This window comes from Ailuropoda melanoleuca, chromosome 16 (genome assembly GCF_002007445.2).
Source record: "Ailuropoda melanoleuca isolate Jingjing chromosome 16, ASM200744v2, whole genome shotgun sequence".
Lineage (NCBI taxonomy): Eukaryota > Metazoa > Chordata > Mammalia > Carnivora > Ursidae > Ailuropoda > Ailuropoda melanoleuca.
In genome coordinates this window covers 21,681,789-21,707,868 of record NC_048233.1, presented here as the reverse complement: position 1 = coordinate 21,707,868, position 26,080 = coordinate 21,681,789, and the positions used below count along the sequence as shown (strand labels likewise).

The 26,080-nt window shown below is 35.5% G+C and overlaps 1 protein-coding gene across 18 annotated transcripts in view; it reads left to right on the top strand.

Moving 5' to 3' along the window:
* The window catches only part of SOX5 (SRY-box transcription factor 5), a 960,947-nt gene that overhangs the window by 754,738 nt on the left and 180,129 nt on the right, over positions 1–26,080 (top strand). For all 18 annotated transcript variants that reach the window (XM_034644599.1, XM_034644605.1, XM_034644606.1 and 15 more), the window contains 2 exons: positions 10,692–10,864; positions 15,596–15,664. In XM_034644599.1, the coding sequence (XP_034500490.1) occupies positions 10,692–10,864; positions 15,596–15,664 (242 nt within the window). The remainder of the gene's footprint in view (positions 1–10,691; positions 10,865–15,595; positions 15,665–26,080) is intronic.

Here is a 26,080-nt window from a genome sequence, read left to right as displayed (position 1 = left end):
AAACAGAAGGGGGAATGAACCATGAGAGACTATGGACTCTGGGAAACAAATTGAGAGCTTCAGAGGGGAAGGGGGTGGGGGATTGGGATAGGCCAGTGATGGGTATTAAGGAGGGCACATATTGCATGGAGCACTGGGTGTTATAACATAAGTAATGAATCATGGAACATTACATCAAAAACTAGGGATGTACTGTATGGTGACTAACATAGCATAATAAAAAAATATTATAAAAAAAAGAAGTTTTATATACCTTTCAAAGAAGGTACTTAATAATGCATGTTTTATTACTTTTAAATTTTTTTAAGATTTATTTATTTATTTTTTTTTTTTGAGAAAGAGAGAGAACAAGTAGGGAGACTGGCAGAGGGAGATAATCTTCAAGCAAACTCCCCACTGAGCGGAGCCCAATGCAGGGCTCATCGCATGACCCATGAGATCATGACCTGAATCAAAATCAAGAGTCAGACGCTTAACCAACTGAGCCGCCCAGGCACCCCAGTAATGCATGTTTTAAACAGATACTCTTACATATCAAATCTGAATCTGTATTTGAAATAAAAATATGCTTTCCTCAACATTTTTTCTCATTTAAAAATACATTCATTCATTTAATAAGTATTCATTTGTGCAAGGGATGTGAAGATTCTAAAATTGAAATAATTTAAAAACCATTTCTTTTTTCTTGTAGACATGGACTCCAAAGCTTGCACTATCCAGATTATTAGATGATGGAATTAACCTAAAACCCTCTCCTCTTTTAAACAACCATTTTTCTTGCTAGAGAAGCAAGGTGTAGTAAAAAATAACCTGATGTCGTGTTGCCGTGATTCTTCCAAGGAGTTGCGGAAATCAGTTCAACTCTTTTGGTTTATTGCCTCATCTGCTCATTTAAAAACACTTGCAGATGACTATTGATTACATGCCCATTTATGTACAGGCACCTTGTAAACATTTTCCTTACAAAATTATTGTAACAGAGTCATTTTATTCCCGATTTACATAGGAAGAAGTGGAGACAGAGAGAGAGAGAGAGGAGAGAGAGATTAATTATCCAAAACCACATACTTTAGTTGTGACAGAGTCAAGATGTGAACCTAATCCCGCCTGTCTTCAAACCCTGTACTCTTTGCATGATGCTTGGCAGTCTCTCTTCAGTAAAGCTGGAATGGATGATCTCTAAAATCCTTTAAAACTTGAAAACATTTCCAGACCCAACACAGCTGGATGCAGTGCCCTCTGAGATGCACTCATTCTATTCTATTCTATTCTATTTTATGCTTAGATCTGTCCCTTAGCACACCCACACTGTTTTGTATTGTTAGCTTATTTACATACTTACCTTTCCCTTGTATACTATGTAGTTTACTCTTGGCCCAAAGTTTGGGACCCAGTTTGTACTTGATGAATGGATGACAATTTAAAAATGCCGTGTTTTGAGAAGATTATTATTGACCAAATTAAAGTCTGTAAATGTGGCAAAGTTGACATGATTTAAACAAACAAACAAAAAATGACAACTGTTTTTTTACATTTTAAATACAGTATCTAAGGAGGTAAATGGAATAATCTTGGGAAGAGTTTGTAAAATTATAATTTCCATTAAAGGTAAATATTTGTAAAAAGAAATAGTATAGAGTTAAAAAAAAAAGAAGGAACAAGAACAACCCTTGCTTTCATTATGAAAGTTATAATACACACATCTGTTTTATAATATCTCAGAAGCAGAGCATCCATCATAGGGTAACAGTGGTAAAGATCATAGCTACTTGTGAAGTGTTCCACTTCATTCTTATGTCAGTTGCCTATAAAACTGAAAGCTTCCTGGGGCGCCTGGGTGGCACTGCGGTTAAGCTTCTGCCTTCAGCTCAGGGCGTGATCCCGGTGTTATGGGTGTTATGGGATCAAGCCCCACATCAGGCTCTTCCACTATGAGCCTGCTTCTTCCTCTCCCACTCCCCCTGCTTGTGTTCCCTCTCTCACTGGCTGTCTCTATCTCTGTCAAATATATAAATAAAACCTTTAAAAAAAAAAAAAACTGAAAGCTTCCTATAGTAGATACATTTAATTCCAAGCCAAAGGCCTCTTTTTAGGATCTTGAAGCAAAACAACAAAAGCCACTGTTTTTTCAAAACGATTATAGAAATCTATAAGGTAGGAGTATGTATAGTATTGGCAGTGTATAATAGAATATCAATTATTTTAGTCTGTCATGTAATAAATAATAGTATTCCTCATATAATTTTAATCGATTCCAACGTCTCAGGGTATTTATATAGCAGTAGAGGTAGGCAGCTAAATTTTATCCAAGTTTGATTAAATTTGTTCTTAATGAAAAAGACCAATTCATAGATGTTTATAAGTTAGATAACCTAAGAAATACACCTTGAATGAATTGGATGATGCCACTAATACCTTTGATGAGGGAGTCTGCCTTTTCTCTCTTGTTCAGTAAGAATGCCACTGAAAGAAGCTTTAGCTGTACATTCAGACCAACTTCAGTTAGTTTTTATTCCTTATATTTTTAGTTCATTCAACAAATATTTCTGTCTTGCCATGTGCTGTGTTCTGGAGATATAATGGTAGCAAGTAGAGTAGATGGATTTCTGCCTTTTTTTTTAAAGCTTACAGTATTACAGAGCCTCTCATTAGCAGAATTTTTAAAGTCAGGACAACAAATGATTTTTAGATTCTTCAAGTGGAGTACCAGTTGAGAACAATATTTCCATTTAAAAAATCAAAACAAGTAAAGTCCTATCCAAATTATAACACTTATAGTCTAAGTAACACCAATTATTAAAGAGAAAACAAACAAACAAACCCTGGCAAAGATTGACCATTGCTATGTAACAAAGAATTAAATTTCTGGTAAGTTTTTTGAAAGAAGAAACATAATCCCCACTTTACTTTTAGTGTCAAAATTCTAGGCCTTTTTCCTTCTTGAATGAGTTTACTCTTACATTTCCTTTATTTGGATAATAACTCCTGACAATTTACTTTGATGTTGATCATTTAATTTCAAGCCATATATCTATTTCATTTGAGTGGAATAAAACAGTATTGGGGAAATGTCAGCTTCCTCAGATTTTTTTTAATTATTATTTTAAATATGTTCAAAACACTTTCAGTATGAGTAATCCTGATGAGGGTTTTCCTTTTACATATAATAGTACATTATCAGTCAATCAAGGACTTTTTTATGTTCTTATGAAGTTTACTTTATTCATTTAACAAGTAGTGATGGGATGTCTACCTTGTGCTAGGCATTACTCTGTAGATGCTGGGAATTCAGCATTGAACAAAACAAACTAGTATTCTGCTGTCATAAAACTTACATTCTATGGAAGATTCAATAAATAAATGACTATGTTAATAAAATACAACATATGGTGTTAACTACTGTGAACAGAATAAAAATTAAATGATGAGGCCATGAGTGAGACAGTGGCTTCCTTAATTTCATTGTTCAAGGGAGGCAGTCTGAGGAGTTGGCATTTAAATTACTATCTGGTTGGATCTGATAGTTTATTATCTTTCCCATTTAAATGTAAACTCTCTGAAGCAGAGACATTTTTGTCTGGCTTAGACACTGTGGTATCCCCAACATCTAGAATAATTTGAGGGACATAGAAGAAACTCTGTGGGTATATGCGAAAGGAATGAAAGAGAAAAGTCCATCATTTGAAGTGGTTCTCTACCAGGGGAAATATGGCATTGTCTGGAAATATTTTTGGTTGTTATAACTAGGTGGGAAGTGCTACTAGCATTTAGCCAGAGATGCTACACAACACAGTCCCCAGAAAAGGAACTGTGTAGTCCAAAATATCAGCAGTGCCAAGACTGAGAAATCTTGATCTAGGACAAGACTTTTCCATGGGAAATAGTTGGAGCACAAAGATCTTAATATGGGAGAAACTTTAAAAAATGGTCTTGAACACAATTGAAGTTTATGTATTGGTATTGGAAGACAAAGAAGGCCATGTGACTGAAGCATTTTTACAAAAGAGAAATGGAAGAGATGATGCCAGAGAAGGTAAGATCTAGATCATTCTGGGCTTTGTTAGGGTAAGGATTTAGATTTCATTCTATGTGCAGTGTAAAGCTGTGAATGATTTTATATAGGTGTGTGACATGATCTGATTTACTTTTCTAAATGGATCACTCTGACCTTTTGCTTGGAGAATAGCTTCTAGCAGGAGAATGGTTAGAAAACAATTGTAGTAGTGAAAGCAAGATATTATGATAGCTTGGATTAAGAGATTGTACTGGAAATAGAGACTCAGGGGCTAATTTATATGTTCTAAGGTTGATAAAATTCCCAACAAATTAGATATGGAAAATGAGGAAGATGAAAAATACAACAATATATGGATGGTGATATCTCTTGCTGAGAGGGGGTTGACTGAAACTGGTTCCCTTCCTTCATGACTTGTGTCACATTACACTGAGGAATATTCTAACCTGTACTTCTTTAGGACCTATAGGACTATAACAATCACTCAAATGATTACCATGCCTATAGTTATTAGATTCCAAGGGAATCGAAGCAGGACTAGCATAGATTAAAACATTTAAGGGGCGCCTGGGTGGCACAGCGGTTAAGCGTCTGCCTTCGGCTCAGGGCATGATCCCAGCGTTATGGGATCGAGCCCCACGTCAGGCTCCTCTGCTATGAGCCTGCTTCTTCCTCTCCCTCTCCCCCTGCGTGTGTCCCCTCTCTTGCTGGCTGTCTCTATCTCTGTCGAATAAATAAATAAAATCTTTAAAAAAAAACACTTAAGAGTGCAAAGAAATGAAACATGAAAATAAATTATTAACAGTGACACATAGAAACATGAACTCATAACATTAGCTATGTGAATCTGGTTGAACTAGGCCACAGATACAGGATTGTGCCCCTGTAGTGTTCTATACTTGCATGATGCTTAAAAATCTAAATCCAAGTAAAGAAATAGTAGCTCCTCTTTTTGTTTGGGAGGCCTCTGGATTTTCCAGTGATGTTGTTTACACACACACACACACACACACGTGACACATAGAAATCTCTCTCTCTCTCTCTCTCTCTCTCTCTGAAAGTATAGGATATTTTCTGACTCTTAGTTTCTCCAATGTTCATAGACCACTTGTTGGACCCTTCCCATGTACTGGGAGATAATTATTATGAAGACCATGATAATTTAGAGATGAAGCTATACAGCTTACTCCATCTTAATTTAGTACTTTTATAAAAGTGGGGAAAATTTCTTTTGCAAAAGCTTGTTTCTTGGCTCAACTCTCTTAAGCCAAAACCAGACCCTCTGTGTAACTCATGTAAGATAATACATCACCCCATTTCTCTTGGCTATATGGCATTCCTAAACCTGAGAGTGGTTTAAAGGGAAGTGACTTACTCATTAAAATTTTAGATAATTTGCTATATGCTGGTCTTCTAGTAGGTAATGAGTGTAGTAATTTACAACTGTTGCTGTCACAGCTATCTTTGCTGACTTCAGGAAACAAATGTGAAAATAAGATTTATAATATAATGATTAAATAGTATAATAAAGATATTTACTATGTGGGTTCCAAAAGAAGGGAACAACTGTTATCAGTGAGAGTCAGGATAAGACTCTTAAAGAACAAGACACATGACCTGGAACATGAAGAATGAATGTTTAGAGAGTGAATGGTCAAGGTAAGACACTTGTGAAGGGTGGTGTCCTTTGTGGAGGATGGTAGAAAAGTCATTTTGGCTAGAATTTAGGATGAACAAAGAAAGTGAGAAGTTTGGATCATAACTAGAAGGACCTTATTCATTCTTAAGAATGAATTGACATATTATTCCAAAGACAATGAGGAACAAGTGGAGGTGTTTAAACAGTAGTTACATGAGTAGATTTGTTTTTCTAGGATAATTTTGGTACCAGTTTGAGGATAGACTTCTAGAGAGAAAAATTAGTGACAGGAAGTTCTATTAAAGACTACACAGGTGCCTGAGTGTCTCAGTGTTGAGCATCCAACTCTTGATCTCAGCTCAGGTCTTAATCTCAGGGTTGTGAGTTCGGGCCCCGCATTGCTACAACAATTCATGAAAAGATGAAAAATGTCAGTGGAGATGAGGAAGGGAGGCTGGAACAAGAGTTCTCCCTACATACTCTAAAGCAACATTTATGTTATGGCATCCTCTGTGTAAAGGAAATTGTTGTGGGTTGAATTGTGCCCCTCCAAAAATTCATATGTTCAAGTTCTAACTTCTAGTATCTCAGAATATGACTATACTTGGAAATAAGGTCTGTATAGAGGTAATTAAATTAAAATGAGGCCATTAGGGTGGATCCTAATCCAATATGACTGCTGTGTTTATAAGAAGAGGTAATTTAGACATGTATAGAGAGTGATGACATGAAGACACAGAAAGGAGATGGCCATCTATCTACAAGCCAAGGAGAAAGGTCTGGAACAGCTCCTTCCCTCATAGCCCTCAGGAGGAACCACCTGCTGACACCTTAGTCTTGGACTTCTAGCCAATAAATATAGATTTCTGTTGTTTAAGTCAACCAATCTGTGGTACTTTGTTACAGCAGCTCTGGTAAACTAGTACAGAAATATTCTGACACGTGCTTGAATCTGCGTTTACAAGAGTATGATAATAATAATTGTAGTTACCTCTGAAGCAACAGTATTCAGAGGAGATCTTTCACTGTATACCCTTTTATAATTACTGATTATTTACTCATGTGAACATAATAATATTGCAGAAATACATTTGACTAATTAAAATTAAACAAAGCTATTTTGAGAAAAAATTATCATGATTTGTTGATATAATGCATACAGGAGGATGGGTAGTTGAGAAGAGAATTGAGGATGATGTTAATATTTCTAGCTTAGAATGTTGATTGAGGGATAATGCTTTAAAAAATGAAAAAAATGCAGAGCCCCACCTTATACATGTTGAATTTTAAAACTGAGATCTACAGTGAGAGATATCTGTTCTGCATCTATAAGTAAGTAACTAGGGCTGGAGGACAAACTCAGGGTTGGCATAAACCTTAATATTTCATTGACTCTGAGACAGTATTCATTGTAAGACTCATAGAGTTTTAAATATACAAAGTGTGTATCTGAGAATCATTGAAATATAAATAAGTGAAGACAAAAGGATTTTGTTAATCTTTCATATACTGAATGCCAAAATGATATTTGCTTATACTCATCAACAAACAAGTATATTTCTTTACACATTGGTATTACACCAGTTATGTAAATGGATAATGTCACCTTAAACTTTTAAGTTATATTTCCACATATTATACATGAAATATATTTTTCTAAGTATGTAAATAATAATAAAATTGTAGAAAATTTTCTTTAAAAATATAAAAACAGCCACTGTTAATGCACAGATAAATTTTCTTCCAGTCTTTTTTTTCTATAAATGTAGATATGTGCATACATTGAGATTTTTATACAAATGTTTTCTTTCTTTTTTTTAAATTGAAGTATAATTGACATACAATATTATATCAGTTTCAGGGGTACAACATAATGATTCAGTATTTGTGTATATTGTGAAGTAATCACAATAAGTCTGATTAACATCCATCACCATACAGTTCCAGAATATTTTTCTTGTGATGAGAACTTTTAAAAATTTATTTTCTTAGCAAATGTCAAATATGCAGTAGTACAGTATTATTAACTATAGTCACCATGCTATACATGACATCCCCATGACTTATTTATTTTATAACTGGAAGTTTGTACTTTTTGACCCCTTTCACCTATTTCACCCATCCTTTATCCCTACTTCTAACAACTACCAATCTGTTCCTGAATTTGTGAGATTGGATTTTTGTTTGTTTCTTTTTTTTTTTTTCAGATACCACATATAATTGGGATCATAAGGTGTTTGTCTTTGTCTGTCTGACTTACTTCACTTAGTATGATGCCCATAAGGTCTATTTGTATTGTCACAAATGGCAAGGTTTTATTCTTTTTTTTTTAATCACTGTATAATATTCCAGTGTGTGTGTGTGTGTGTACACTACATCTTCTTTATCCATTCATCCATCAATGGACATAGATTGTTTTTATATCATGGCTATTGTAAAAAATGCTGCTGTACACAGGGGTTCATATATCTTTTCAAGTCAGTGTGTTCGTTTTCTTTGAATAAATACCCAGAAGTGGAATTTCTAGATCATATGATAGTTCTATTTTTAATTTTTTGAGAAACATTCATACTATTTTCCATAATAGCTGCACCAATTTACATTCTCACCAACAGTGCACTAAAGTCCCCTTTTTTCCAAATTCTTGCCAATGCTTGTTATTTCTTCTCTTTTTTAGTTAATAGCCATTCTGTCAGGTGCGAGGTGAGATCTCATTGTGGTTTTGAATTGCATTTCCCTGATGATCAATGATGCTGAGAATCTCTTCATGCACCTGCTGGCCTTCTGTATGTCTTCTTTGGAAAAATATTTATATTCTCTGCCCATTTTTTAATTGGATTGAATTTTATTTACTTTTTTGTTTTTCATTTTGTTTTGTTTTGCTTGCTATTGAGTTGTTTGAGTTCTTTATTTATTTTGGATATTAACCTTTTATCAGATATATAATTTTCTCCCATTCAGTAGGTTGCCTTTTCAGAAATGTTTCATTTTTACCCAGTTTTTTCACCTAACTTTATATCATGTACAAGTTCCCATGCCATTAAATATTCTTAAAAGACAGTTTTTTCATGGGTAAAAAATACTCTACAATCTGGATGTTCTGTAATTATTTGATTATTCCCATTTGATATTGAGATTGTTCCTAATATTTCATTTAAAACATTTTTAAATACTTATCTTCGTTTCTTGTAGTTTTTGTGGGCTACTTTTTTTGTTTGGTTTTTGTTTTTTGGTTTTTGTTTTGTTTTTTGTTTTTTTGTTTGTTTGGTTTTTTTTTTTTTTGCTTTAGAGAGGGAAGAAGAGGGGTGAGGAGCAAGGGGAGAGGGAGAGAGAGAATCTTAAGCAGGCTCCACACCCAGCAAGGCTGATGCAGGGCTCAGTCTCACGATCCTGAGATCATGACCTAAGCCAAAATCAAGAGTTGGACGCTTAACTGACTGAGCCACCTAGGTGCCCCTCGGCTAGATTTTTATAAGTGAAATTATTCCTTGAAGATAATGAGGATTACAAGGCCTGATTTGTATTACCTTTCTTAGTATGTATTTAGAAATGTTGTTGCTAGTGATGTATGAAGATGTACATTGTACCATCACTTGAAATTTTCTTTAAAAAACTTCCCAGTATATATTTAGATTAATTAGAATTCTAATTGCAACAATTATTCTTAGAATAAGTGTTCTTCTGTTCAATGGCATCCAAATATCTGAAGTATAATAAATTGTTAGCAATAATTTATTAGGCAACTGCCCGAATAATGCTAGGTATTCATAATAAAGAGTATAATGCATGATTCTTGGCTTCTATTCACTCATAATTTCTTTTCTAGATATTTATTCTCTGGCCTATCTAAATTACATTAGAAACTTTATTTCCAATCCAAATGGGCCTGTGAAAATTATAAGCCACTAGCTATGGCTGCTACTTCCTAAAAAGCACATGCTTTTTCAGCATAAATTGTTAGGAGAGAAATACAGTGGGATGGGGAAGGGTGACTGAGTTATAACAGATCCTTCTATCTAATTACATATACAGGTGGCAAATGCATTATTAGAATAGTGTTTAGTGTCTATATTAAAGTGAAAATTGTAATTAAAAAGTATGCTCTCTCCTGCTGTGACTACTTTACCATAGGGGTCTTGTCTATCTGGTGAATTTTAAAAGAACAATTAAAAGTGATATTGTTCCTGTTTCAGTGAGCTGCTCACATTTTTGGTGTATCAAATAAGTATTTTAACCTGACAAAGACGATTCATAGCGTGTTTTAAATATCCTGAGCGTGTTATTTATTGTGAGTGACTGCTGTGACTTCTTCTCCAAGTCTTGAATTTAACTATAATCTTTGGTGGCTATAATGTGATCTCTTATTTTTTCAACCATATTTCATTATTTCATATTGGCCTGAGATATATTCTCAATCTTGAATATTTTCCCTGCTAGTTATATTCTATTTTTGAAGAAAGCCTCTGAGTGACATATGAGAAAACTGTTCAAAATTTGATTGGCTAATAGATTTTTTTCCTCTTTTTAATGTAGAACTCCTTGGTTCTAATTCTTCAAGATTATTTTTTGAGAAAAGGAGAGTCATATTACTGATAATAATAACTTGATCTCTTAATAATTTTGATTATTAAATGTTCATGTTTCTGTCTTGCCTCTTTAATTTGATAAAAAAACTACTTAGGGCAAGGAGCTGTGCTTTAGGCTTCTTTTTATTTTTGTCACATCCCAGCATAGAACATTAAAACAGTAGATGCTCACCCAGCCATTTTTTGATTTGCTTGTAAAATTAAAAACTATAGGTTATTACTTGCCATACATAAAAAACAATCAAAATATTTGTTCATTCTGATATTTTGTAAAGGGGGAATAGCCATCAGTTTTCACTGTGGAGTTAAAAAGTCTGAAAGAAAGTAAGCATATGTTTGTGTGTTGACCTTCTGTTTAGAAGAGTTCTCTGTACAACAGAATCGTTGTCATTGAATAATCACTCTTCTCATTTCCCTTTTCTTGTATATTTTATTGCCACGTTATCTTCAGGGACTCCTGAAAGCCTAGCTGAGAAGGAGAGGCAGCTTATGGGTATGATCAATCAGCTGACCAGTCTGCGAGAGCAGCTACTGGCTGCCCACGATGAGCAGAAGAAACTGGCTGCATCTCAGATCGAGAAACAGCGCCAGCAAATGGAGCTGGCCAAACAGCAACAAGAACAGGTGAGTAGGAGCCAGGGACACATAAAGGACCATAGACATAGTTTTGTCCGCTATGTATAGGACACTCTCCTAGGCACACAAAGACCAATAAAAGCCTTTCTTCCCACCTCACATAAATAAATAAAAAAGCAAAATGCAAAGGAGGCAAACAAACAAAAACACTTTGATCCAAAAAAGCTTGTCAACTACTTTAGTGCTATGTAACATGGAAGTAAGTATAACCAAGGTGAAATTGTGATAGGTCACGAGAGAAGTACCAAATAGAATCATGATGAGTCAAGAGAACATTTCCAGTCAGGGACACCGTGAAATATTTCATTCAACAGGTGTTTTTGTATGAGCTTTGAAGAATAAGTAGCATTCAACAAGTGAAGTAAATTAATTATGGCCCAGGAAGTTTAGTTAGATACCTATTATAATAAATTAAGTAAGGAGATTCTAAACTAGATCGTTTAGAATCTAAACTAAGTGACCACAGAAAAAGAGAAGAAAAGATAAACAGGCGGGAAAATTATGATTAATTGAATTCTTTGCATGGACAAAGAATGAGGAAAGATGTTGAGCCTGGGTGATGGGTAAAGTCAGGAGGAGGGCAAATTTGGGAAAGCGGGTGGTTTTATCATGTTTAATTAGAGGTCTTGTCAGGTTGTCTAACTGGAGGGATATAAAAAACAGCTAGAAATATCAATTGAAAAGAGGGCTGAACTAAATTTCTTAGATTATTTACATAGAGATGGTAGTTTAAACCACTGGGGTAGAAAAGTTTCATTCATTTATTCAACACATAATAATCAAGTGCTTCTTATGTGCCAGGCACTGTGCTAACTTCTGAGGCTATATCAATTAACCAGAAAGATAGAACCCCTGAATTCTAGTGGAAGGAGAGAGATGATTAACAAAGGAAAAGAGGAATTAACAAAATGACTTTAGACAGTGATAAGGTATTTGATGAAATGTAATAGAATTATTTAATAAATATTGATCAGTATGGCAAGGCAATGTTTCTTAGATTGGGTGGTTGGATCTGGCAGTTGAGCTCAGATCTGAATGACATACAAGAGACAGCCATATTAATATCTGGGGCCAGAGTATTTCATGCAGGGGAATGGCATGTTTGAAGCCCTAAATTAGAATAGTGGTGATATCATTAGAAAATAGAAAGGAACTAAGGGTCGAGCCTTGGGAGATACTGGCATATAGCTGGTAGAGAAAGGAAAATGAACAATTCCAGAAGAACAAAGCTACTAGATTTGTCATTTAGTTTCTCACTGTTGGTCTTTTAAGCCTCTGGCTTCTATGGAGCTTTAGTAATAGAAATGAGGCATAAGAATTGACAAATGTGTAGTAGGAAAATGGAGGCAATGTATAAGAACTATACTTAAAATTGGTAACAATGGGAAGGGAAGAAGGAGGGTGTCATAGACATGGTACATCTTTTCTGGGGCTAACTTCCTTTTGCCATCCCATATTCTGGGCTCTGTCCATTCACCGTCCCAAGTGGAAGAAGACCATATTTAGTCAGGGGTATTTGTGTGTCCACACATGCCTGCAAAACCTTCTTAACAATTTTCAAAATGTAAACTAGCAGAGTTGAAAGAAGAAATATTCAGATTACATTTGAAGAGACCCCCTTTCAGTTTACTCTTCCCTACTTGGTGGTTCATCTGTGCTTGAAAGATGATGCTTTCATCTTTAATGAAATACTTGATCATTTTCCTTAAAGATATATTTGGCCTGTTCTTGAATATGGCCCATATTTCTCTTGCTTTACCCCAGCAATAAGTGTTCAGAATGCTCACCTGTGACAGTCTAGAAAAACGCTACTCTTTTCTTGTTCATAATTCTCAATGCTTTCAAACATCTGAATTCTAGAAAATTCTAGGAGCTTCTGAAAGTGTAGGTCAGATGGGGATATTTCTTTGTAGAGAATCACTACTTTGGTAGGTCTAAGGGCATATTTGTCCTGAAAAACCTGAGCAATCACTAATAGAAAGCAAAGTCCTCATTCTTCTCTTTCACATTCTGGCCCATCCCCACATATCATCAAAGGATTCTAGAATTTTTTACTTTTTCTGACATTATCCTTGGAATTTTAGAAATCATTAGGCTCTTCCAGAATTTCTTTCCTGTGTTGGAAAGATGCTAAGCAATGATGCCTACAAGCCTGAGAGAAGACACTTCGTGAAAGCTTCAGGTCAGGTTTCTAGAGCCTATATTACTCCCCTAGATCTTCTCTACCATGAAGTGCTGACATGCATAATCGCCACTCTTGTGGTCACTGATCTTTTCATCAGGGCACAGGGAAAACTCTGAAGGGCATTTAATATTTATTCCTTAAGATTCAGGTTAGGTGTATCTTCTCTTGAGAACTCCTTTTCTGACCCTCCTCCTAAAACTCCCTACTCATTGTGGGGGTACTTACTCTGTGCACTCTGATATTCCCATTACAGCCCTTAGTGATGCTAATGTTCATTGACCAGCCTTTTCACTGGACTCTGAGCTCCATTCTACACTTTTTCATTCAGTAAATATCTATTGAGCACCAATTCGATGCCAGGTTCTATTTCAGTTACTGGGATATAGCAAAAAACAAAACATATAAAAATTCCCAATGTATTGAATTCCAGTTAGGAAAAGACAGTGAACAAACAAGTACTATATAGTAGATGTTAATAAGGGATATAAATAAAGGAGAGAATTAGGGATGAGGGTGTCAGGTATTGAGAGAGGCTTTTTTAAAATGAGTGCTCAGGGAAGACCTCATCGACAGGGTGATATTTGAGCAGAGACTTGCAGGAGGTGAGGGAGTGAGCAATCAGTTATCTAGGAACAGAGAGTTCCAGATGGAGGGCAAAGGAAGTGCAAAAGCCCAGAGGCAGGTATATCCTTGGGAGATAGGAGCATCCTTAGCGTCTTCAAGGCACAGGAGAGGAGAGGGGCAAGAGTGGAGTAATAAAGGGAGAAGCAAGAGAAGAGGAAACCAGTAGCAGGAGGCCAAATCATACAGGGTCTTACAGGCATTGTGTGGAGACTGGCTTCCGCTCTGAGTGAGACAGAGGATTTTAAAAAGGTGAATAACATTGCACAACCTATATTTTAAAAGGATCTTTCTAGATACTGGTATATTATAGGCTGTAGGGAGCAAAGGCAGAAGCAGAAAGAGCAATAGGAGACTATTACAATAACCCAGCAAGAGACAACAGTGGCTAGAACAGGAGGAAGTGTGGAGGGGTATGAGGTGGTCAGTTTCTTGATAAACGCTTAAGGAGCTGATAAAAAGATTTAAGGATCACCTGAAATATTGATATGCGGGAGGGAAGGACCAGATTTAAGAAAAAGAGTAATAGTCCTTTTCTTGTCATCTCCTTTCTACCTTTCTTGAGGAGAAAAAAAAATGTTTTTTTTTTAAAACCGCGTCCCTAAGATAAAATGAAAGCATGAAAATAGCCATAATTGAGTTTAGTTTTGAACTTGTTGAATATGAAGTACCTTTGAGAATGTCGTTGGAAAAATGGGTCTGAAGCTGAAAGCAAAGAATAGGCTAGAGAAACAAATTCATAAGTACTTGGCATACATTCAGGAGTAGGGATACAGGGAAAAATCTAGGATTTGCTGCTCATAATTACAGTTAAGGAAAGCAAAGAATCCTGGCTGGATCATCTCACTGATGTTTCTCTGTCTCTCTGATGCTGTGACTAGCTCACAGCTAGTCTAAAATTGAGCCATATACAACTACGACATTGAATGGCTAGACAGAGCAGTTGAAGGTAACTGAGAAGGAACAGACTGAGGGTGGAGCAAAACCTGGAAAATATGCTGTCATGGAAGCCAAGGAAGAAAGTTCAGGATCAGGGGAGAGAACTCAAGTGTCAAATTTTGATGAAAGGACAAAAGGTGAAAGCTAAAAAACACGTTAGAATTGAAAAAATGAGGGGCACCTGGGTGGCTCAGTCAGTTAAGCGTCTGACTCTTGATTTTGGCTCAGGTCATGATCTCAGGTCATGACATCAAGCCCTGTGTCAGGCTCCATGCTCAGCAACGGAGTCTGCTTGGGAGTCTCTCCCTCCCAATCCCTTTACCCTCCCTCCACTTTCTCTCTCTCTCCCTTCCCTCTAAAATAAATAAACCTTAAAAAAAGAATTAAAAAAATGAAATTGGCGACTTTTATTACGAATCATTTTCGTGGAGAATGGGAACAGAAACCATGATGGAGTGCATTGAAGAGTTGGCACTTCAGGGATTTGTGGGAGGCAGAAATGAGGGCAGTATTTACAAAAAAAAGCAAAAGCAAATACTAAAACCTCGCTGAGGTATACAGCCTCTGCCAATGCAATACTCTGTGCTACCCTGAACTCCCAGGTCGCAACAACACCCCCCCCCACCTCGATGCCGTAGTTTCTTTTGTAGAAAAGAGCTAAAAATGCCAGGGCCGTACCTTGCTACTGTATTGCCGGGAAGGAAGAGGGATTTCCAACACTCTACCATCGGCATTGGATCACTGTTGGAGTGTCTTAGGCTTCATTTGTTTTAGGCCAAAAGAAACTGTTCCGAAGACTAAATATCTTGTTTGATCCTACTTAAGGATGAATTGCCGGTACTGTAGGGGTACAGGCACATCTATTTTCATCATCTTAATCAGTGTCAGATCAAACTTGGAGCCACAGAACATTGGTAATTGCCCCCTGGGACTACAATATACTTTTAAATTTTTCATGTGCAATTTCTCCACAGATTGCAAGACAACAGCAGCAGCTTCTGCAGCAACAACACAAAATCAATTTGCTTCAGCAACAGATCCAGGTCAGAAATCATCATTTCATGCATACTTCCAATTAAAAGAAAATCTATCTATCTATCTATCTATCTATCTATCTATCTATCTATCTATCTATCTTCTATCTATCTGTATCCTGTTTCCAATGTTTAGATGACCTAACTAGAATAACCTCCAAAATAAAAATTACTTTTGGCTTACTTAATTCCTGCCATGTCACCTCCTAGGCCCTGAGAAATCTTGCAAATGGTGACTGGCACAGCCCCTACTGTCAGGGAGCTTCGATCTGAGTGAGCTGACAGTCATTTTCATCCTATACCAAAAGGAAATTATTGCCAAGAAATGTTAGAAAGGTTTCATTTTCTCTATCCTTTAATGTTTAAAACGTGACTGTGAGTGATCTCAGTGAGAGATGTGCAGGGAAACCAAAGCAAAAAGGTACAGCAAGTTTTGTTAGAGACATTTTACTATGTGTTCAAGAGCCACGTGTGATAAGGGTTGAGGTTAGGGAAGGGGAATGATTTGGTGTTCAAGTAGAATTTCACCCTTCATGTTGCCCGGAGAGACTGAGTGAGGGCTCTGTAACCTGCATCTTTTGCTTAAATGGAAATGTGTGATAATAAGGAGCATCAACGAAGATGGAAGAAAGCAGCTATATTGGTAACAAAAGGAAAAAGTAAGTTGTCAGGGCTGGCCTGTCTTCCCCATTTGCAGGTAGCACGAATTTTGACAAAAATGTTTCCCCTTCTGAAAATTCCCTTTCCAAAAGTGCCTATTTCCTAAGAGTGTTGTTTATGAGGATTTAATGAAATCATGGATGGAGTATCAAGGCACACAGTAGGTGCTCAATACATACTTCCTATTACCAGCAAGAAAAAGAATCTAATTCATGGAGCATTGAATCTACTCTATGTAACATCGTCTTCTGGAAGCAGATGTTAAGAGAAATCCATCCTTCTTTTGAAATTCTCTCTTGAGAATCCAACATATTTTTAAGGTAAATATCATAAATGACAGAAGCAAACATGTCTACATTGTTTCATTTGTGTATTTAATCATGTTTAGACTTCATTGCCAGTAGAGTTTATCCCATTTTACCTAATTGGATCAGGGATACTTAATTACTTTACCCTGGATTATATAGCCCAATCAGAGTTTACTCATTCTTGGTCCACCTGAAATTTTTGTGAGCTAGTCACAGCTTCGGAGAGACAGAGAAACAGTGAGATGATCCAGCCAGGATTCTTTGCGCTCCTTAACTGTAATTCTGAGCAGCAAATCCTAATGTGGTGTTACCTGTCTGATCATATCTGGAATGTGGTTATTCAATTCAGTGGTTTCAAACTGTTCATTGAGGGCATCTGGGTGGCTCAGTCATTTGAGTGTTGGACTCTTGATCTCGGCTCAGGTCTTGATCTCATTGTTGTGAGTCTGAGCCCTGTGTTGGGCTCCGTGCTGGGCTGGAATCTACTTAAAAAAAATACACAACACTGTTTGTTGGATTTCATGTTCAGTCTAAGTATGCTGACTTTGAATATAGTTTTAGTTGATGGCACCAGGTTATCTACATTTAAAATGTTTTTAATTATTGAAAATATAAGATAATAAAGCAGTTATGTATATTTAATCTGGGAAGTAGGAAATGTTTCAAGCAAAAAATAAGTATGGAGCAAGACTGATGATCTGAAAAGAATTCATTTACACAGTTTCTAGTATATTCATTAACTAAAAGCATACTTCTAAAATATATTTTATAAATTGTTGATTTGGGGCAGTCTTGCAAATACTTAATAGTTAAGAAAGTCACAATATATTTAAATTAGTCTATTGAGAAATTGTTCAGTTTTGGGAAGGACCACTATAGGGCCATGTGTAGAAATAGAAGATTAAACATGTGGAACAGGGACACCTGGGTGGCTCAGTCGGTTAAGCATCTGCCTTCGGCTCAGGCCATGTTTCCAGGGTCCTGGGATTGAATCCCATGTCGGGCCTCCCTGCTCAGCGGGGAGTCTGCCTCTCCCTCTCCTGCCTCTCTGCCTGTCTTGCACTCTCTCTCTCTCTCAAATGAAATCTTTAAAAAAAATAAATAAAATAAAAAATAATAAAAATAAACATGTGGAATAGATCCTTTTTTTTTTTTTTTTTTTTGCTCGTATAAATCCTTGCCACATTTCTTTTTGAGAATGTTTTCTCTCCCTTTTCTTCTTTCCCCTTCCTCCTTTTCCTTGGCATCATCTGACAAGGAGGAAGAAGGATAAAAATAAAATCTGCTATGGCGAAAGGCAAATCAAATTCATGACAAATAGTATTATAAAATTTATTTTTGTCAATGCACACATAATCAATGCTTACATGAGAATTTACAGTAGAATAAATTTACTTGATACCTAGTGTATTTTGAATTTGATCTACTTCCTTTATCGTTCTTAAATATGGAGCTTAAGACCTTGTAGAAATAAACACACCAACTTAAATTGTTCATCCTGATTGCATTTTCTTACGTGTCTTATACCACTGTCTCTTTGAGCTTTAGAAAACAATATATTCCAGTTCCTTTATTGGTAGAATAGTGGACTGCAATGTTACTAGACCCACAATTAAGGCTGCCTTTAGGCTTTTGGTTTCAATTATAAATACACGCTTGGCCCAAATGCTGGTAAAGGCATGCAGTGCATTAGATGGGTAGAGAGACCTGCTAGATGGATTAGATTGACAGGGTAAGAGAGCAAGACAAATTTTCACACTTGATGGCTGTGTTAAATGACAGGAGGATGATGTTCCCCAACATTTCTCTCATTTTTTTTACTGAGATCTCTCTAAAGAACAGGTTGATTTAGACATCTTTATCACATTTGAAGTATATGTCATTTGATTTTTAAAAAGTGTATGAACAAGTTTGTGCATATTTGTGTATGCACAAACATTCACATACTCTAATGACCTAAGTTATTTAAAATTTCTCTTGGCCTATTATTTCTATCTTCTTTCAACTCCAGATGAAAAAAGTGGTAGTAGGTTTTACTCTGTAGTTATATATTCAAAGAGAAAATGCCAGAAGAATTAGCAAATTCACCAATTGTATTCAATCACTTAGGATCAATTCTTTATGAACTGTTTTTCTCTCTTTAAAAAGCAACTGTAGCTCCAATTGCATGATTCTGATCAGATTGAGAAAATCTACATTACTTCCTTACAAGGACTTTATGTAGAGTTATAGTCTTCTTCTAAGTTGATTCATGTAACTCATTAGGATTAAAAGAAGAAACAAAAATGTTTTCTGTTATTCTTTGTAACATCAAAATCAGTTCATTTTCCAGATAAAATCATGTCATAATACCAGAAAATATCTCATCTTCCCACAAGAGCTTGTCTGTTTCTTGATGAGACTCTCAATTTTAGCAACACTAAGAAGTTTGTCTTCTTTTTCTCCCATTCAGCAGTTTTCTTTTAATATTTTTCTTTGCTGTCCTTAAAAAAATAGAATATTTTTGCATTCCTGCTGACTGTACCTAGCTAACTCTTAATGCACATTAATATGTGAGATGAAATTTGTAAATATTTCAGAGAAAAATATCTTTAGATTTTTTAAAAAGGTAACCTTTTTTCCCCTTTAATCTTTTGCTTATCCTACAGTGCCCATCTTTTAGCAATTTTATTTTCTGACTAATCTCTTTTTTACATTAAATCAACCTGTTTCTAATAGGGATAATAAGGTGGTTTATGTTTCCAATAATGATCCAAAACCAACGGTTCATCTTGACCTCATTCACTGTTACCAAACCTTTTAAAGTACATGAATGAGTGACCTCTACTCAGCTTCCATTATGGCAACAAACTGAATGTCTCTGGAGACTCAAGTTACCTTTTATCTTGAAGCTTTGTATGGGACAGAGTTTCTATAGTTCTGTGAGTGAGTGGGGGAAACATGTCCTAGTTTTAATTTTTTTTTTACCCTTTTTCAATAATACTTGATGGAATTTTAGGTTCTTATTAGCATCTAATAGGGTCAGTCCAAAGGTTCTCTGGAATTAAGACATACCTGAATTCTGTTTCTACATGTTCACACCTCATCTGCTGTGTGATCTTAGGAAAATTGCTTAATCCCTCTGATTTCAATATTCCCATCCATTAAATGGGAATTATAATAACTGACACTGGGTTAGTCTGAGTATTAAATGGAATCATACCTGACGTGTAGTGAGCACACAATGCTGAAAATTTTTGCCTAGGTCATTAGGAGAGAAAAACTTGTTCCTTCTGTATTTCTGATGATGCACAATTTGATGAGTATTTCCAGCAAGAGGAGAATTTCTAGGAAAAAAAGAATATAATCTACATGGCAGTAGTCTCTGAAAACTGTAAGTTCAGTGTTCCACAATTCATATGATTTTAAAACTACAAGGGATTTTTAGAAAGCCTTTATTTAGACCTATCTCTCATTTTGACATTTGTAAACTGAAACCAAGTAAGGTTAGAAGATTTTCCCAATGTCACAGAAGTTGTTACTTGTAGAACAATGGCTGGGTTCCAAGTTTCCCAAGTCTTGGCCCAGTTCATTTTTATTTCACCGACATTCTACCATTTAAGGCTTAATGGCCCGAAGTTTTAAAATGAGTTTTCTTTCCCTGGGAACTTATTCCTACAAAATAAAAATACAACTTGACTTATGTACAATTGGATGATTAAGTTGCAGTCATGGGCTCAACCAATTTGTGATAAAGGTTTCATTTTATTGGAGCCAAAGTTCTCTGAGCTCATTAAGAGTTTTGGTAATTCTTGATAAATTATTATGCAGAACAAAATCCATTGAAATATTGTATTGAAAACATAATAACGTGAAAGGTGAAATAATAGTACCTGACTGACCTGCTGATTTATGATTTCTTTCTCTGAGTGTGGTAAGTTGGAAGCATTTTACCCCCCTCAACAAGACTCCACACACATACATGAGGACAAAGAGATTGCAAAGTAACCTTGTCTCTTTAGGAGACTAGAAATGCCAAGAATAAACACCATGCAATTAAGGTAGCATTTCAACCTGAGAAGGAAATGCATTAACTCCTTGAGCTCTGACTAATGTTTTGCTCTAGGAAATAAAATATACCACAACTGGACAGGATACAATTCTAGGCTTTCAGATAGATTATTGGCAGAGAAAATACGGAGTTACAAAGAAGTAGCTTGAAGGGTGACTTCCTCCTCCTCCTTGTACTTTCTGGAAGTAGAGCTTCCATTCAAGAAGATAGGTGACCTGTCCTAGAAGATCAGGGATGCTACCTGCAGCTCTCTGTCCTTTCATTCAGAGAGAGCCAATTTAAAATCCTTTAACCATTTTTAATACATCTCCTGGCAATTACCTAATGATGGAATTTTAGTCATTCATATTATTTCACTGTCTAGATAAGCCTGTCTCCATAGATAAAGGTACAGATTGATTGATATACATATATAGTTTAATTTTTACTGATATAACACATGTCACATGGCTAAGTGTACAAGAGAATAAGGAAAGCACCTATCCAGAGCCAACTCCCCTATATGCTCCTCTGTATACTGTGCCCAATCCTTTTATTCAGAAGGAGCCACTTTAAAATCTTTTGAGTTTCCATTTTTAATAACTTCTTAGTATTTACTCTGTATATAAAAATATAATACTGTCTCTGACTTATCATCTTTAAATATCATCAATTTAGAAATGAAGATTTGCTGAGTTCTTGTACCTCTACCCGGATATCCTCTCCTGTTCCTTCCCTCACCTTGCAATGTAGTTACATAAGTCATTTAAATTCTTCCAGTAGGTCCTTCTAAGCTTTAAATAGTTTACTTACACCTCTTTTCTTTTTCAATCAATCATAAATAGTCTCTTCACACTTGCCAATTGCCAATTTCTGTTACCTGTATGTCTACCTAAATATATTTAATACATGTGTTTGTGTACATATGTATGTATTCACACATACCTGTTGTGCTTTACCTAATGCTTAATCTTAAAAGTTGAAAATCAAAAAATGTTGTTTACATTAAAATACAAATCTATGTATTGTTATTTGGATAGTCTTAAAGGAATATTCCATATTTCCTTTTTGTGTGGCTTTTCTTCCCTTTTCTTTTTTTCTTTTCCCCTCATGTTTACTCATGTGATTTGCCTTATAACTTCATAAATTCTCAAGAATAAATCAAATCTCCAAAACCCTGCTTTTCTTGATGCCTGCTTCCTAGCTGCCTGTCCTGCTTTCATCTGGATCAGTTGGTCCAGCCAACATTCTGGAATGTCCATTTATAATTCTCCAGAGTTGGAATCACTGTTTCCTATATTGTCCTCCTTGGTTTATCTCCTTAATTTTCTCCAGAACCACGAGAAACTTCCTGAAAGAAAAGGAGCAGTGCGGGGATGCGGGATATAAAGAGTCTGGGGTAAAAACGTTCTAAATATATGTATATGTAATAACATTCTATTTAAGTTCTCTACTTGATTGATAGTTTGGCTGCAAATGAAATTCTAAGCTGGAAATCTTTTTCCTTATATTTCAAATCTATTGATTCATCATCTTCTAACATCGACAAGAAATATGATGCTGATCTAGTTTTGTTGGTGGTGGTGACCAATATCTCTCCTTTCTGAAAGTTTTTAGTATTTTCTATTTATTGTAACATTTCACTGGAATGTATACAGATATTTTTCATTTATTATTTTGTAAATTCCATGAATCTTTTAGTCTAAAGAGTTGTGGGTTTTTTGCTCTGAAAAATTCTTTTTTTTTTCTTTACCCATTTTATCTCATTATTTTCCAGTTCTTTCTCCATCTCTTGCTACACAGATATTTTATTTTATTTTTCTGGACTAATAAATACGTTTCTTATTGTTCATATTTTTCCTCTGCTTCTTGATTCTTCTTCCTAGGGGATTGCCTGAAATTTATCTTCTGAACTGTTTAATTGAATCTTTATTTGAGAAATTACATTCTTGATTCCCATAAGCTTCTTCTTGCTCCCTGATAATTCCGTTTTCAGGTTATCCTATTCCTGTTTAATCCTGTTCTTGTCATTTCTCATTGAATTGAAACTTTGATGTTTTTAAAAAGTTAAATTCTCATTTCCTTAAATTTTCTTTTCCTCCATTTTTCACCTGCTTGTTTATCTTGATGTTTCTCTTTCAGCTTAAAGTTCTGCTCAAATTTTTAAAAAGTCATTAGTTACACATTCAGATTTAAAAGCAATATGAGAAAAACTAGATTGCAAGCTGTGACTATGGATGAGGTTTATCAACAGGTGAACGCTGCTTTAGTGAGAATAAGAAGCTGGCCGTACATTACATGTATGGACACAGAAATCTTTGTCCTGGAAATCCAGTGTTCATGCTGACTATCTCAAGTTTTCCCAGACTCTTCAATTTCTGTTGAGGGAGTGTGACATAGCTGGGGTAGAGGTGAACTGATGGAGCCACTTTCAACTATGCCTGTTTCCAATCCAGGTCTCACTCCTGCTGTTTCTCATACCTGGACTGTCAAGTCCCAAGACTTTCTAGTGGTTCTGAGGGCAACTTAAGCCCAATTTCTGCCTAACTCCTTCCATGTATACTCTGGTTTGTTTCACCCACTTTTAGTTAACATTCTACAATTTTCATCTTCCAAACTCTAATCAAATTTCTTGCCTGTGTAAACCTTTATTTTTTACCGTTTTATGTGATACACGATTTTAAATTTGTCTGTTTTTATCATTTTAACAGTATCTCAGGAAAGAATGAAATAAAAGCACATGGTCAGTCTGTCACCCTGGATTGGAAATCAGGACATCATTTTAAAAAATCCTTCCTTCCTTCCTTCCTTCCTTCCTTCCTTCCTTCCTTCCTTTCTTCTTTTTTCTTTTGTTCTTTCTTTCTTTCTTTCTAAAATTTTATTTATTTAATTATTATTCTTAAATTTGTTTTTAAATATTCAAGACACAGTAACCAGTATGCGGGAATGAACGAGTCCTTGTAAAGACAATGAGTTATGGCAGAAAGGAACAGCTTGAGGCAGTTCTAAGATTTGTAAATGTATATTTTCTAGTTTCCTTGGTGTTTCCAGGGAACATAGATATGGAGAATATTACCATCCTTTTTCTCTTTTTGATAGATTTATCAAACAATATGAGTTTATATTTATGTAGAATTTTAAACTATGACCCTGATATTTTAAACTCTTTAATACATTACTGAGACTCTGGTTAAAGTAACTATATTTGATGACTGTTCTGAAGTAATTTTGACCACAGGTTTTGGAAGCTGTAATCTGGTTCTGGAATGCATGCATCCTGACTTGGGCTTTTCACTAAAAACAAACAATGCATTTCATGGAAGATTTTTTTTTTTCATCTTTTATGTGGAATCTCAAATAATCTTCCTTATTGTTTTCCTTTTTCTATCATATTTCTGTGCCATTTCTGTGCTGCTTCTTTCTCTGATCTTTGCAGTATGATTTCTGAAGTGAAGCCTGGGTTCATTTGATCCATAATGGCCATTATGGAATCACTGAGATTGGCCCAGAAAGCCGACTGACAACAGTCTTTCCCATGACTTTACAACATTTTCCCAAACAACATTACCTGTGGAAAAGTTGAACACTCTTCCTCACTGTGGCTCTGTACTCCCTATCTTATCAGTTAACAAAACAGGGCCCATCAGGGCTTAGATAAAACCCTGGGAATGTAATTATCAAACAGTGAGAAACAAAACAAAACAAGGCAAGTTAACAACAACAGATTTGGAAATATAGGCCAGGAGTCAATATGCTGGCCTAAAATGTATCTATTTTACTCTACCCTAGTTTACACGTTCATTAATGTGGTCAAACAATGCCATAGCAGGGAGTTGCTCACAAAGCCTTTAGAAAGAATTTCTATCTCCTTTCTTTGAATAGAGTTGACAAATAGAAAGAAAATTAGATGCCAATGAAATTAACAGAGTGTTAACATAAAATTAATTATTCTATGAAGAGTAGTTATATCATGAGTCAAGACTTACATTCCAGGTATTCCTAGCACATGGTGAATTTGGTTGAGTTCTGTAGCTGGAGGACTAATTTCTACTCAAAAGCTGGTAAAATTTTTTAAATTTAATTTTAAATTCAATTAATTAACATATAGTATATCAGTTTCAGAGGTAGAGTTCAGTGACTTATTAGTTGCATATAATACCCAGTGCTCATTACATCAAGTGCCCTCCTTAATGCCCATCACCCAGTTACCCCATCCCTCATGCCTCTCCCCTCCAGCAACCCTCAGTTTGTTTCCTATGATTAAGAGCCTCTTATGGTTTGTCTCCCTCCCTGATTTCATCTTATTTTATTTTTCTCTCCCTTCTCCTATGATCCTGTTTTGTTTCTTAAATTCCACGTATGAGTGAAATCATATAATTGTCTTCCTCTGATTGATTTATTTCAAAAAGCTGGTAAATTTTTATGTATCTTATAGACAAAAAGAAACTGACTTTTTAGTGTGTGTGTGTGTGTTTGGCTCTGTTTTTCTTTAGAAAAGAAAGACTAACAATCAAATAAAATAAGAAAGAAAGACAAATAGAACATTAAGGATACTTTATTATACTAGTTTTCTCTTGAAGGAGAAGCAAACAGAAAAACTGGAATTGCTTCTTCTGCAATGAGTATCCTAGAAGTGGTAAATTCTCAGTCACATGGCAGCATTTGATAAAGTTGATTACTCCCACTTTCATGTAGCACTCTTCAGCTGGCCTCCAAAAGACCACGATCTGCTTTAGGGGGGGAAAAAAAGCAAAAACAAAACCCTTTTTTATTCTCCATCCTCAGTCTCTTTTGGTGGCTTTTTCCACATCCTTCAAAGGCTAACTTGCTGTAATTCTCCATCATCTGACTTACTCCCTAAATGATCTCATCTAATTGTTTTATGTACTATTTTAAAGATAATACTTGAAAATTTATCTTTCTATCCTTGATATCTCTCCTAAACCTCAGAGTCAAATATCCAACTGCCTACTCAGCCTATTTAAATACATAACTAGTAAGCACCCAAATTTCACATTTTGAAAGCAGAACCTTTAATTATGTTTCCAAAACTCATTTCCCAGTTTATCCAACTATGAGTATGAGACCATATGCCTAGTTGCTGTCACCAAAACTTAGGAACTATCCTTAAATCCTTTCATTCTTTAATACCACACAACTAATCCATCAACATTGGTTTTTATCCTCAGTCTATCAATTGACCAACTTCTCTTACCATTACTCACCATCATTTCTCACCTAGGCTCCTGTAGTAGCCTCCTCACCAAGCTGGTAATCCAGCTTCCTCTGTTAACCCCCTAAGCAGACATTTCACATAGCTGCTAGTGTGATCTTTTAAATTTAATTATGCTGTAGCCATGCTCAAAGTCATGTCATTTAAAATAAATCCACTTGCCTTATGTTAGTCTATTGGGCTGTACTTGGATG